Genomic DNA, 12,439 nt, shown 5'->3' on the forward strand with positions numbered 1-12,439 from the left:
AAAGGAGAAATCGCGCGTCGGTCCAACTCGCGGAGAAGGCACGCGAGCGTTGCCCACAGGCACGAGCACACTTTCTGGGCAGCGACGCGAGGTATTGCCTGCGACTGAAAATATTCGCCCCTCTCCGCAATGATCAAGCAGCGCAGAATGCAAGCCGCAAACGGCGCGATCCGAGTGTGTCTCTCCGAGTCGCGAGGAACACAACTTGCGAATGCTAGGAGCTTCCTGGGATATTGCGTGCCACAAAAAATACAGTTGCCTACACTGCCCAGGTGACCGTGTAAGCGCGATGATGCCAAAGTGAATTTAATGCCTTACTACACCTAACAAGCTCTACTTTGGGAAACTGTGCCTCATTTCATTCTTTTGACGGTTTTTACGCTTATTTGTGATGAGAAACTCGACTCATCTTATGATTGAGAAATGGCGCGTGCAGTTCACATTAATAAATACATCCACTTGGGGCCGTATTCCTTAACGACTCTTCATTTTTCGTTCTTTTAGCCCTCACACGAAGCTACGCCTCCGTCAGTGGCATCACAGGCCGCTCGGCGTGGCGGGTGAAAAGAAATGAATTATTGGAGAAAAAAATTACAAAATACACCCCCTGAAGTACGTGGAACCACACTGAGTATAGAAACTAAATATTTGATGAAGGTTTCTAGAAGTTGGTCGAGAAAATTAGGAGTGCACATCATTAGACGGAGGGTTCCTAAGGTTTATTTTTATTTCGTGTTTATCTCATTAGACAGAATTAACGGCTTTTATGTTGTCTTTGTTTATGATTTCATTTGGGTGGTGTGATTAATTATGTGAAATCGTTACAAATTCATCCTGTTTTGCTCTTATAATTCTCATCGCTATTTTACTTTATTTTCCTTGATTTTTTGCTGGGAAACTTCAGATACACACATGGAACAAACACAAGACTGTTGGTGCAGTTCTGTCACCACATGGGACATGAAAAGTACCCGCGACAGTGCTCCTGTATCAACATAAGGGACTACAAACATGCTGGAAATGAAATGGGTGCAAACAAACGGTTGATAAAGAACTGCGGTTCATGTGCAGGAGAACACGTTTAAATGATATTTAAAGAAAATGCAAATTCGTTCAAAGCAAGGCGCGTACAAAAATAAAAGACGAGCCGAAGCAACTGTAATATTAATCAAGATTGGCAGGACCATAAACCATGCATTCGTTATTTTTAGTAGTTGCATGTTGTAAGGGCAAAGGAAGAATGCTGAAATGAGGCAGTCACCAAGAGCCACCAGGGTTAAGGTCGCGGAAGCGAAAGGACGGAAAAATGCACGGTAACCTTCCGCAAGGTGGGTGAACGCAAAACGAATTTTGTTTCAATTAGTCCGCTTTTGTTTTGCGCAGCCAGTGAAAGTCACGCGATCTTATAATAGAGCGCAGCGGTTTTCGGTGGTTCTAGAGGACGGCGTACGCGAAGCCAGGTGGCTATGCCGCAGCCGCTTCAAGCCGTCGACGTCTTGTTTTGATGACAACAAATTTTGTCAACTTCCGGAGACGAGCCAAGCAAGAGCACGGAGTGGGTGCGTGCGCAACAGGTGCATGCGCCGACATAAAGCGAGAGAGAGAGGAATGTCGTAACGCAGAAATCTAAGCAGTGGTGTTGGATGGGCGGTCGGGGAGGGAGCCGAAGGCGTCTCACCTCACGTGTACGGCCGGGCTCGCCTGCGCGGATGGACCGGCTCTTTTGCCTCCCCTTCCTTCGCGCCGCGTTTCGCTGTTCCCGGCCACTCTACAGATCACCTTCGCTTTCATCACGGTTCATCGAGGCCGCGCGGCGCACGCCGAGGGTAAAGTATTCGCGGGCGGGCCGTCCGCGCGGTCGTCCTGCGTGCTTCTTGCTCGCGTTATCGGAGGCCTCCAAGGGCTCAAGGTGGATTGAAGGAAAGCGCGAAAGGGAGGAGGCAGACGACTGTGCTGCCTCCCCCCAGAAAAGAAGCACGCAGCCAGCGGTGCACAAGGAGGGAGGGAGAGCTGTGGCTGCGATCCAGAAGTTGTTCGAGAGTAGTCGTCAGTGTAGCGGGCCTCTCAGAGGGCGGCGCTGCGAGCGCTCGACCCACGCCGCGCTCCGGAAAAAGGAGCGCGGAAGGAGGGGAACGACAACGGTAAATTCGGCCCGAAATAAACGGGTCGCCTCTGGAGTGCTGCAGCACGGGCCCATCGCGACTGTGCCGTCGAGTCGCTGACAGGAAGCTTGGAGGCGCCTCTCGGTGTTTAATGGAGGCGCCCGGTGTTGAACCTCAAGACATACCGCGACAGCTTATGCGTCTTTTTACTTGCTGAAAAAAGAAAGAAAAAAGAAATAGAAGGAAAAGAAGAAAAAATTAATGAAAAAAAAAGAACCTTCGCTATTTGCTGCGCCGCGCATATTCATTTCCTTCCTAGGTTTATTTAGATTTTTAAGCTCACCCGGCGATTATAAATTTAAACTGCTTTACTCAAATGCTTTATTTTGGATAGAAACACTTATATAAACATAATTTTGCCTCGCAGGCGCAACTGTGTTATGTATTGTCACTCAATTGACATAATTTCGAACCTAGGGTTGGCCGAAAGCACGGCCAGAGGTTCTTTCAAGTCCCACTCTAAATAACTTCGAAATTTGCAAAATGACAGGTATAACAAACAGGGGTGTTATGCTATTGTGCTCATAACTTTCTGGTCTTGAATTCTAGTGAGTAAAAAATGTAGCTATGCAATTAGCACCCTCTTCCATCTTTTCCGATGATATGCGCCCGCAGGAATTATATGAAAACGGTATCTTCAACAAATTATCGGGTTGTTCGATTATAGAGAGAGAGAGAGACAACATAAACGAGAAAAACAGGGATGTTAACTAGAATAGAAGATCCCATTTCCTGCCTTACACTGGGGGGCTAAGCAGCTATAAAAATGAGAACAGATAATAGGCACACGATCACAGCCGCTCACGAGCGCAGCGCAGCAGGGTCACTGTTAAGTAGTTGGCACCAATGACAGAACATTGCCGGAACAAAGCATCTTGAAATGCCTACTTCATAGACACCTCACAAGCATCTCAATCACGAGGTCAAAATTAGCCAGCTCGCTTTGATGAACAGACCATTTCCAGAATAAACTATTCTGGAATGCCGACCTGTCGCATCATAAGGCGACGAAGGCATTATCAGCATCCTTAAGGACAACACACCTGCACGATCGGCCTCAGCATCAATTCGTTAAGATTAGCAGTCCGCATACGATGATTAGCGCTCCAAAGCAGGAGGGAGGCATGGGCACTACCACTACCAGTCAAGCAAATTGCCGTGATATGCTCGCAATATTGGTCAAGAATGGGAGGGGAAATATCATCAATATTAAAACAACCTAGCAACACGAGTTTTGCATTTAGGAGAGCAGATAGTTGGGCTAGTTGGTTGAAATGCACACTGAAAAAGTTTGCGCGGAGGCACGTGAACAGCCGAGAAAGGACAAGGACGAGTGCTAACTCACAACTAAAGTTTATTCCAAACGCATGCACGAATAAATATAAAAACCGAAACAGAACAAAACAAGGCTACCATTTTGAACGTCACGTGTTACCCCGTGTATCTGATCGAGTTGGCCAAGAACCGAAACTCCCTATCAGAGAAGCGGACGGAAGTCTGACTGACGCGCTTATCTTCGCTAATACGCATATGGAGGGCTTCCATGAGCTCTCGCACGAGTTGATCCCTGTGCCTGAATAGGATTGTTGTTTTGTTGAAGAGCAGTTTGCATTGGATCTTTTTCTTATTGTTCATTCCACACGTGCGGCAATGGTTAGGGAGGTTATCAAGGGAATCTCCTCTAAGTAATCTTCGGTGTTGTCCTAATCTTTCATTACCGAATCATCCGGTTTGGCCGATGTACAATGCGCCACAGGATAATGGCAACTTGTAGACAACTCCCCTGGCACAAGGAACTAGCGGGGCTGTGTTCTGTGTGCTTCAGGCACAGGGATCAACTCATGTGAGAGCTCATGGAAGCCTTTCATATGCGTAGCAGCGGAGATAAGCGCATCAGTCAGACTTCCGTCCGCTTCTCTGATAGGGAGTTTCGGTTCTTGGCCAACTCGATCAGATACACGGGGTAACACGTGACGTTCAAAATGGTAGCCTTGTTTTGCTCTGTTTCGGTTTTTCTATTTATTCGTGTATGCGTTTGGAATAAACTTCAGTTGTGAGTTAGCGCTCGTCCTTTCTCGGCTGTTCACGTGCCTCCGCGCAAATTTTTTCAGTACGAGTTTTGCAGCATCGCGTTCCGTAAAGGTGCATTTGCAGACTGCGCTGCAATTGCGTCCCTTTCCGAGCACACCCATTGAATTAGCAGTTGTTAACGCATTGCAATAACGGCAGGTTCTCGCGGTTCGTTCGGAGAAGAATATAAGACCACGTAAGCTGTGCCAGACAATTTTGGCTCACGAAAAAAAAAGAAAACGTCTTTTTTGTAAAAGTTTTCGCAAAACTTTTGTGGTTGAGATCATTTTCATGCCTCCGCCCTCTGACGCCGGGCCTAGGTGGGTAACGGGATGCTATTCTGGTTAACTTCGCCCTTCGTTTGTCTCGTTCTGTCTGCACTGAGCAACAATTTTACGGGTCAAAAAGGGACAGCGTCCTTCGACAGGCCTGTGCGTGCCACAGCAATAAAGCTCTGCTATTTTAGCCCGCCAATAGGCTAGTTTAGTCTGCTGCTTTTCATTCTAATTTATTTACTCGTGCGCAGTTTACTCTTCCTTTTCCATTGAAGAATCAGTGTAGTCCTTTAGGGCGTTCTCAGAAAGTGGCACAGGTTTCTCTCAAAAAAGCTCACATGGTCTACTTGAGCGAAAGTTATTTGTAGAGCATACAGGGTTGCGCGCTGTGTGTTGCTAACTAGCTAACTCACAAGATTAGCGGTATTGCTAGCAGTTTGTAATGTTGAAAAGGGCTTGTTCAGCTAATCGAAAAGCAGAAGCTCAGTAACGAGTGGATGGCAGGAGCTTGACAGTATTATATCTATTGTGGGAATCTCGTGCTTAAAGCAAAATTTACTGAGGGAGTAATGAAAAGCCAAGTGAAGCACAGAAGGTGGTCATTCTTCGATGCTTCGCACAGCTTGTAATTTTAGCTCTTTTTCTAGGAAATATTTACGCCATTTTACGTACGCCTAAACATGAATGCCACTCATGCCAATGCTTCTCGTCTCCATTGCGGGAAACAAGGGAAGAGAAAGAGCAGAAACAAGCTCGCCTGTTTTAACAAACCCATAAAGCAGCTGCTCTTGCCTGGTTCAGTGAGTCTACGGGCTCAATGACAGTCTTGAAAAGACATTAATCGGACCAGAGCATATTGTTGGTGCGAAGGCAATCCAACTTCTGTGCGTTTTGACAAATAAAAAAAAATAAACAAGAGATGCGCAGTAATCTGCACTGGAGGAGAAACACGTGATCTCTACTTGTTACATTTGTAGTGAGCTCGATACTCTGAAACGAATGTCGATCACGAAGAAATGATTATGTACAAGCTTACAGATACATAAACGCGGAAGTACCGGTCTATTTTGAAGAATGCGCATTTTATAGTAGATGTGGGGAGGTTATGGTACATTTGTTTTTTTGTACGAGCAGCTTTTACACGGAAGCTGTCATTGCGGCTGGATGAGTGGCGATGGCTCCAATTGGCGGCAATAATTTACTTAAAGGAACCATTGAAACCCGCATTGAAATTTGCAAGAAATGTTGGCCATGTTACATTCTATGTGTGGGCAAGGTTAGAAGAATATGGAATAATCAGGCGCGTAGGAAATTGATAAAAAAAATTGTCTATATTTTCTGCATCTAACAAAGGGGGAAGGGAAGCCTAAAAGCTACAAAACTGCAGCTTGAGTGCGCCTGAAGCACAGCAAAGTTTTCTTCATTGCGTTTTGCAGTTTTATAGGGTGGGAAAATTGTGTTTTGGAAAGAACTCGGAGGGGAAATTTCGAAGTTATTGGTATATTGGTGCGAATTGTGAGAAATATTGGTGAGAAAGCAACAAAATCCCAATAAAGAAAGGCGTCAGGCAGGGAGATACGATCTCTCCAATGCTATTCACAGCGTGTTTACAGGAGGTATTCAGAGACCTGGATTGGGAAGAATTGGGGATAAGAGTAAATGGAGAATACCTTAGTAACTTGCGCTTCGCTGATGATATTGCCTTGCTTAGTAACTCAGGGGACCAACTGCAATGCATGCTCACTGACCTGGAGAGGCAGAGCAGAAGGGTGGGACTAAAAATTAATCTGCAGAAAACTAAAGTAATGTTTAACAGTCTCGGAAGGGAACAGCAGTTTACGATAGGTAGCGAGGCACTGGAAGTGGTAAGGGAATACATCTACTTAGGACAGGTAGTGACTGCTGATCCGGATCATGAGAGTGAAATAATCAGAAGAATAAGAATTGGCTGGGGTGCGTTTGGCAGGCATTCGTAGATCATGAACAGCAGGTTGCCATTATCCCTCAAGAGAAAAGTGTATAACAGCTGTGTCTTACCAGTACTCACGTACGGGGCAGAAACCTGCAGGCTTACGAAAAGGGTTCTACTTAAATTGAGGACGACGCAACGAGCTATGGAAAGAAGAATGATAGGTGTAACGTTAAGGGATAAGAAAAGAGCAGATTGGGTGAGGGAACAAACGCGCGTTAATGACATCTTACTTGAAATCAAGAAAAAGAAATGGGCATGGGCAGGACATGTAATGAGGAGGGAAGATAACCGATGATCATTAAGGGTTACGGACTGGATTCCGAGGGAAGGGAAGCGTAGCACGGGGCGACAGAAAGTTAGGTGGGCGGCAGATGAGATTAGGAAGTTTGGAGGGTCAACATGGCCACAATTAGTACATGACTGGGGCAGTTGGAGAAGTATGGGAGAGGCCTTTGCCCTGCAGTGGGCGTAACCAGGCTGATGATGATGATGATGATGATGATGATGATGCGAATTATTACGTTTCAGGTGGCAGATAAAATTTTCAAAGTGCTGTCGGTGCCTTTGAAACGCTTCTTCGGGCAGTTAATTAAATCTTGAAATTGTTGCTATAACTAAACGGTTAATAATTTCTGCCTGGGACGTTCTGCATATTATACGGGAGACCTTCTACAGCTGGATTCAAACAGAGTGAACAAATAGCAGTCAGACTTAAAGCGTTCGAGCTGTCTTGATGGCCTCGCTAATATTTGTACCTTGTATCTTGAACCGCCGTTGCAGCACCTTCGTAGAGGACGCCATACAAAATACGTGGAAAGCGTTCTTTAAAACTTTTCATAGTGGCCGAAGATGAACTTTCAAACATCGACATTATGTTACGAGACATGGTCATTTTGCATATAGAGTACAAATCACACAATGCCTTTTAAATCTTTGCTGAATTTCGCTGTCGTACTTCGCGTTAGAGTTGCCTCTTTGAATGTTACGTGTACGTTAGTATTTTCTTTTGAGTAACCTTGCAGCAAACATATATCTTGGGACGCACAAAAACCACAGAATCCTGCTGTGCGTAGATGAATACTCTACGGTACTTTTAAGCTACTCCGAGCTCTTTTATTAGTATTATTTCACTCTGTGTTAGTCCTCTGAACGTGATAAACATAATTTTCTGCTCACTAATTAGCCTATTTCTCCTTGTGATGTACCACTGTCGCTAAATTTTACCGAAACTCGGTGCGTTGCAAGGATCATGCTCACTTACGCTGGCACTGGAGCAGGGCCTGTCGGGAGGGAAGCCGAAACGGGCCACGTCTGAGGCCAGCTCCGTGTTCAGCTTGAGCTTGGGCTTGGGCGCCGTGGGTGGTGGGGCTTTCTTGGTCGTGCTGCTGCTAGTGCTGGTCGAACGGTTTGTCACCGTGGTGGTTGTGGAGAGCAGCGACCCGCCCGATGGCAGCTGCGAGGTCTCCTTCTTGGTCTCCGTCACACTCTGCATGGCGAAATGGAGACCAAAATTAAACAAAAAAAGATTGCTCTGCCTGCGCGTGGCAGATCCAATGGGATAATTTCTTGGATATAGTGTAAAAAGGTTACGCATAATAGAGACAACTTACTTACACGTGCTGCGCTACTTTGTGACATGTATGCCTTTGAGACTGCCCAACTGACACCATTAATTCTTATGCTTTAACCCGAATGCTGAAAGTTAGCGGCTTTCGAGCGCCTTTTCCGATTACTAGTGATATAAGCAATGGTAGATGTGCTCGCGCATGTTCGTGTGTTTCCCCTGTAAAGCGTGCACTGCTGCATAAAGAGTATTGCTGCGGTGAAAGTATCAAACATAATTGTTATTAATATTTTTGTTTTAAAGCGATGCTGCATTTGCCTACCATTCCGCCTCACTTTATAGGCTTATAGAGCCATCTGTACTGGCCATACATATGTGCCGCTGACCGGCACTTATTACTACGTAATTACGCAATGAAACCTATAAATGGTACCTGAATATATCCCAGCAGTAAACATCCGCCTTTAAGTGCGTGATTCTTTTAAGGCGAAAACCTTAAATGGCTCGTTGCAATGGCTTAAACCCGAAAAAAGCGGCGTCTAATCTAGTCAGACAAAAAGAAAATCATCATCAGGAATGGGTCATATCCCTTAAGCAACCAAAGATGCAATGTCTGACTATTAATGAAGAAACGAAAGAAAGCACAAAGTAAGATAGAACAAAAAGAAAAAGAAAGAAAGAAAGAAAGAGAAAGAGAGAGAGAGAGAGAGAGAGAGAGAGAGAGAAGAGAGAGAGAGAGAGAGAGAGAGAGAGAGAAAGAGAGAGAGAGAGAGAGAGAGAGAAAGAGAGAGAGAGAGAGAGAGAGAGAGAGAGAACGAAAGAAATAACGAAAAAAACCTTTTGGTAGTGCATTAGGTACTCGCATGTGTCATTGAAGAGGTCGACCTACAGGGCCATACGTTTGCTTGACACTGAGGCTCGTTATGTCTCGCAAGAAGTGTGAGCCCTCCGATAGTATAACTTAATGCATTACCACGTGTGCTGAAGGTTTTCGCCTTCACCTGTTACAGGAGTGTAACATGCTGCTCAATTTTATTAAAGAGAAGCTTCCTTGCCTTCCTCTCTGGGGTTTGGCATGTCTGATCGTCTGGTTTCTCCCTCAGTAAAATGGGCCCGAAGATGTTGTAAACGAAAGTAGGCCTATTCCGAAGTAACTTCTTGGGCCCGTCGGTGTTCGCTTAACATGATCTTTGTAGCGCAAGAACTCGAAAATGAAAGATATCAGTGAGACGAGCGCTACGTAGCGCTCGTCTTTCCTTTCCTCTCGTTCCTCTCACTGATATCTTTCATTTTCGAGTTGTTGTGCTACTAAGATCACATTCTGGGCCAATTTTGGAGACAGTGCTATTCGCGGTCGCGTGGGTCATGTGGGTAGGGGGGGGGGGGGTGCTCTCGGCGACGTGTCCTCTTTCCCGGTAGTTATGCTGCGGGTAGTTATTTGTTATGCTACAAAGCGCGGCGTAGAACAAGAGCAGTTTGTTACGAGCACTAGGAAACAAAATAAAATTGCACGCATCATGTGCCTGTTTGTATAGAATTTAATTGAAACGTTTTAAGAAACTTAACGTTGATTCGAATGAGTGCGTTGAGTCAGCCGTATTATTATTATTATTATTATTATTATTATTATTATTATTATTATTATTATTATTATTATTATTATTATTATACTTTCGAGTCCTCCATCGCGAGTGCTTGCTTTGACCAGCCAAGCCTTTTGTCTTGTCACTCACGCTAAAAGAAACAAACAAGAAAGAGAGAGAGAGGTAATACAAGGAGGGAGTTATGTCACAGTGAACGCTATGGAAATCTGCATTTTACACCCTGGTTGTCTATAAGGGGACTGAGATCAAGGCTGACCTGGGATGAGAAAGCCCGTCCGACTCGATGCGTAACTTGGCACACGAAGTGATTTAATGCTGTAACCTCAAGGCGTTTCCTAATTCAGCAATACGCCCTTGTCGTATTAGCTGCTACGTGTTCTGCTGCACTTTGTTACTTTCTGCTCAATCTTCAGGTGCGACGATAGAGAGGAGCCTCCGATGGAGGATAGTTTATGGCTGATTTCGTATGCCTCTATGTACGCTTTATTTAAGTGATTCTACGAGATAATTTGTATTGCTTGCTTACAATTCAGTCAGCTTAGCGAGCCTAATATTTGTATAAGTAGTGAGCTTTCTTCCACACTACATATTCTATGTCTTTATAGCCATAATAAATAATTGTAGAACACATGTGCGTGAACGCGTCCACAACCTGTACGTGTATTCTTTGCCACATACAACTGGAAGGGGCGCAAGCGGTATTCTAGCCATAGTAACACCGTCCCACCGTGCCGTATGCTGTATGTGTGAGTGAAAGCGTGCGAGGGGAGCCGACGATCGCGGCTCAGTCTCGTACGCGCAAGGGAGCAAAGCGGGAAGGAAGCGCGCCGAAGGAAGCGCGCCGTCTTCCGTCACGCGCTAGGTTCCGGGGGGAGGAAAAGGACGAAGGCGACGGTGTTGTACTGCATATTCCGCTGCCGCGCGCGCTATGTCTTGAAGGCGATCTGTGTTGAGGGCAGAGACTAGGCGCTTTGACGGCTCATATGAACCTTTATGCGTGCTGCGTTCACGCTGCTCAGTTCGCGTTGAAGCGATAGCACAAAGAACACACGCCAGCGTTTTGACAGCGAGTGTCCGCGCTCATCGACTGTGATGTGTTCATGTTTGACTGTACGTGCTGACACCACGCTTGTTAATTTAGTTAGTTAATGAATGTTCGCAAGCTTATCTGGCCGATAAAACTATTATCCTTACTTTGTATTGCTGTCTATTGCTTTTCTATTGCAATCGATGCTCGCCTTTCGGGCGAAGCTGCGACTTTTTCATTCGCGCTTTAGGATTTTGCGCTTCATTGAACCACCTCCTCCTCAGTGTAAAACTCTTGAAGATTAGAACTGAATCTTCTATTTTTTTAACTACAGGAACGTAATCTTGTGTAACCGCAATGTCTTGGTAATTAACATCAAAGTCTGAAGAAAGTGGAAAATAACGCTGAGATTATGTATCATCGTATAGGCAATTTATTATGTATACCGCCTGCCTGGCTTCGCGTTCTCTGCGTACACTTACATATCCATTCTTTTCTTATAACTTAGGCTCATCTAAGATTGTTTTATGAGGCGAAAACGGCGGTGCATGTGTAGTATCTGGACAAGCGGGTAAATGTAAGCATGAAACTAACAAAAAAGTGACACTGTGGTAGTGCGACGCGGTAGAAGTATATACTGAAAGGGCGTAGCTTATATTTGAGTTATGCCTTCTTCAAAGAAAAACGTAGTCTAAGACACAAATGCTATTACATAAAAATTGTTTATTGAGCGATGTGGTACGTCCGTAGTAAATAGGCTCTGTGCATTATTTCAACGGAGTAGTGAATGAGAGAGGTCCACGAGGTCGTCACAGCCAAAAGCTGCCGTCCCCGGCTTGCCAGGTCAGTTGTGAGAGGACTCGAAGCTGCTGGTCGATGAGAAGGTCTGCTTCGAGTACTTCATTTGCTGTAAACGAAAGACAAACGAACATATCAAACTGGGCCCGAACACGAAACACCGTTTCGCGTGCAGGGATTAGCTTCTCAATACAAATCTAAGAAATAGAGAGATATATTCGTCTACTGAAGGTTATGCTCTAGCTTTCGAAAGTAACGGGGCGGACTAGCGTATGTAAAGCTGTACAAGAATTGACAACGTGGTTGCTTTTAAGCTGGCTTAAAACAAGTCCGGCCAATGAAGTGCCTCGTTTAGGCAAGCTTCACGTTGCCGTACACTTGGAGTGCCACTGTGAACACGCTGCTGTTTAAACTGAATTGGACGCCCAACGTGACGCATAGTCACCCCATCCGACATAGACGAGACGAGGCACTGCAATGAAAAACTATAAAGAAAAGATAGGATTGTATTCACAAAGCTTCAGTGATGCAATTGCGGCTCACGATTGGCCGTTGCATCGAGAATCGTCTCGCTATCACGCCGATTGCTATCATGACGGGCCGAATACTAGCCAATGAGGCAATGCTCTAACGTGGAAGAAGTTTTGTCGACACGGGTCCTGGGTATGAATGCACAAAACATTTCGCTCGTGAGACCTGTTTGCCATTCGACGGCGGCCATCGCTAATATTTGTAAAGATTGGCTGCAGCATCTGCTTTTACGAGCAGTGCTAGTCTAAGAGCTTCTTCGGGGAATTCGGTTCCGGTGCCCATATTCACTAAAGGTCCTTGCGCTAGAATTGTTTGTAAGAGCGAACGACAGCCAATGCAGATGCTTGACATATCATTCGTGAAGGCAGACAACCAGTCGCAAAGAGCACCTAAGAACGAAACGTTTTGTGAATTTGGCCCCTGGGCTTTTATTCAC

The 12,439-nt window shown here is 45.4% G+C and overlaps 2 protein-coding genes across 2 annotated transcripts in view; both read right to left on the minus strand.

Moving 5' to 3' along the window:
- The window catches only part of LOC126547692 (uncharacterized), a 130,308-nt gene that overhangs the window by 30,898 nt on the left and 86,971 nt on the right, over positions 1 to 12,439 (minus strand). Inside the window, exon 5 of the mRNA XM_050195639.3 lies at positions 7,741 to 7,965. Coding sequence (XP_050051596.1) covers positions 7,741 to 7,965 — 225 coding nt within the window. The remainder of the gene's footprint in view (positions 1 to 7,740; positions 7,966 to 12,439) is intronic.
- The window catches only part of LOC126547696 (uncharacterized), a 2,228-nt gene continuing 1,166 nt past the window's right edge, over positions 11,378 to 12,439 (minus strand). Inside the window, exon 2 of the mRNA XM_050195646.3 lies at positions 11,378 to 11,581. Within this exon, the coding sequence (XP_050051603.1) occupies positions 11,519 to 11,581 (63 nt within the window). The 3' untranslated portion in view covers positions 11,378 to 11,518. The remainder of the gene's footprint in view (positions 11,582 to 12,439) is intronic.

Source organism: Dermacentor andersoni, chromosome 1 (genome assembly GCF_023375885.2).
Source record: "Dermacentor andersoni chromosome 1, qqDerAnde1_hic_scaffold, whole genome shotgun sequence".
In the NCBI taxonomy this organism is placed as follows: Eukaryota; Metazoa; Arthropoda; class Arachnida; order Ixodida; family Ixodidae; genus Dermacentor; species Dermacentor andersoni.